Source organism: Sinocyclocheilus grahami, unplaced genomic scaffold (assembly GCF_001515645.1).
Source record: "Sinocyclocheilus grahami isolate Dianchi unplaced genomic scaffold, SAMN03320097.WGS_v1.1 scaffold1664.1, whole genome shotgun sequence".
Classification (NCBI taxonomy): domain Eukaryota; kingdom Metazoa; phylum Chordata; class Actinopteri; order Cypriniformes; family Cyprinidae; genus Sinocyclocheilus; species Sinocyclocheilus grahami.
The window spans coordinates 105,619-107,706 of record NW_015506843.1 but is presented as its reverse complement, the minus strand read 5'-3'; the positions used below and the strand labels follow the sequence as shown (position 1 = coordinate 107,706).

The 2,088-nt window shown below is 37.1% G+C and overlaps 1 protein-coding gene across 1 annotated transcript in view; it reads right to left on the bottom strand.

Moving 5' to 3' along the window:
- Nucleotides 1-573, bottom strand: part of LOC107571870 (epsin-3-like) — a 22,333-nt gene extending 21,760 nt beyond the window's left edge. Inside the window, exon 1 of the mRNA XM_016258254.1 lies at nucleotides 301-573. Coding sequence (XP_016113740.1) covers nucleotides 301-528 — 228 coding nt within the window. The 5' untranslated portion in view covers nucleotides 529-573. The remainder of the gene's footprint in view (nucleotides 1-300) is intronic.
- Between the last annotated feature and the right edge of the window lie 1,515 nt (nucleotides 574-2,088).

Sequence of the window (2,088 nt, the reverse complement as noted above, 5' to 3'; positions counted from 1 at the left end):
AAGAAATACACTAAAAATAAAACTTTTTAGAATTAGGCTAGAAATATCTAATTAGACTATAAAAAAAGAAATAAACTAAAAATAAAACTTTTTAGAATTAGGCTAGAAATCTCTAATTAGACTAGAAAAAAAGAAATAAACTAAAAATAAAACTTTTTAGAATTAGGCTACAAATCTCTAATTAGAAAAAATAAATTACACTAAAAATAAGTGAGCCTAGAACTGAAGTGAAAAGGACAGAAAGAGCTGCTGAGGGGAATCTGTTGATTAGCTGATGTTCAGGGGGACGCATCCGCTCACCTTGTAGACGTGTCTCCAGTTCTTGCCGTGGTCGTTGAGGCGCTTCCACACCATGGCCATGACCTCGCTGAAGGCCACCACGCTGAAGGTCAGCTCGGCGATCTCGGACATCAGCGAGCTGGACGGGCCCCAGGGGTCGTTAGAGGTCGCCTCGCGCACCTTGATCTCCGCATCCGAGTAGTTGTGCACAAGGTTCTTCACCTGCCGCCGCAGGGCCGAGGTCGTCATGGCGACAGCGAGAGTGTGAGCGAGGGGGCGGATCCCAGACGGTCAGAGCTGAGAGACACACACACATTTACACCGCAAACACTGCTAATACATGCTGGATTTTTAAAGGTTTTTAAATAAGTCTCTTCTGCTCACAAAGGCTGCATTTATTTGATTAAAAATACAGTAAAAACTGTAAAGTTGTTAAATATTATTACAATTTAAAATAACAGTTTTCTATGTGAATATCTGTTCAAACATAATTTATTTCTGTGATCAAAGCTGGATTTTCAGCATCATTACTCCAGTCTTGTGTCACATGATCTTCAGAAATCATTCTAATATGCTGATTGGCTGCTCAAGAAACATTTCTGATTATCATCAATGTTGCTGCTGAATATTTTTGCGGAAACTGTGACGCATGTTATTTTTCAGGATTCACAGATGAATAGAAAGATAAAAAGAACAGCGTTTATTTGAAATAGAAATCTTTCGTGCCATTATAAATTACTTTACAGGCACTTTTGATCAATTTAATGCGTCCTTCAAGAATGAAAGTAATTATTTTTAGAAGTGTCTTCTTTTATGAAGTATTTAAAAAGAAAACACAACATGAAATGTGTAATAATTATGTCTAAACGGCAATGTTTTATGTGTATACATGACAAAATTACTAAAACTTCAACTATATAAAAATAAATGCTATTTCGAAATTACTATAGAAATAATAGTAAACTAACAGTGTTCAAAATATGCTAAAATCTTGTTTATTGTTAGTGTATTAATAAAGTGTGATTTCTCCATTAACAATGAACAAAAAAGAAATAAAACGCATATTAAATAGATCAGATTTTTATTATTATAATCTTTTTTTTTTTTACAAATAGGATGTGCTTTTAGATATTCAGTCTTATAAAATGTGTTTCCTTATATAGTCCATGGTCATGTATGAATGACACTGAACAGGTCAAAGGTCATTTACCAAACATCAGTTGTTTGCTGTAGTTTTTCTCATCTGTAGAGGGTTAATGCGCTTCTGAACACATAGACAGGCACAGTTCTAATTAAAAATGCCCCCCTCCCTCTTCGTTCGCAGCGAGAGGAGCGCGATCACCATTTTCAGCATCATCAATAATTCAGCTTGGCTCTCCAGTTAGCACTTATGTAAAAAAAACACGGCAGCAGGAAGTGGGTCGGCGGGGAGAGACGAGCGTTATCTGTCCGTCAGACTCCAAAAACAGACCCCGAATTTACCTGAGCACCCAAACATCCTGCAGATGGCATCTGCGTTCCTGCGCTCGCAACCTCAAGGTGATGGGTTCGATCCCCAATGATTAATGCATCTGAAATGTAGGGCCCTATGATTTCTGCGATGCACGGAATCACTGCCATCTCACTAAATGAGGACATAAATACATCTACAACATCTCCAGAACTGTTCTGAGCGTATTGAGCATTTATTGTTTCATTTGAGAGAAACTATATCATATACACTCAGAAACTTAAAAGGTATTCACGGCAACCCGTCAAAATAAAAGTTTGGTTTAACTTGAAGACATTGTGCCAGAAATATATTAGCCT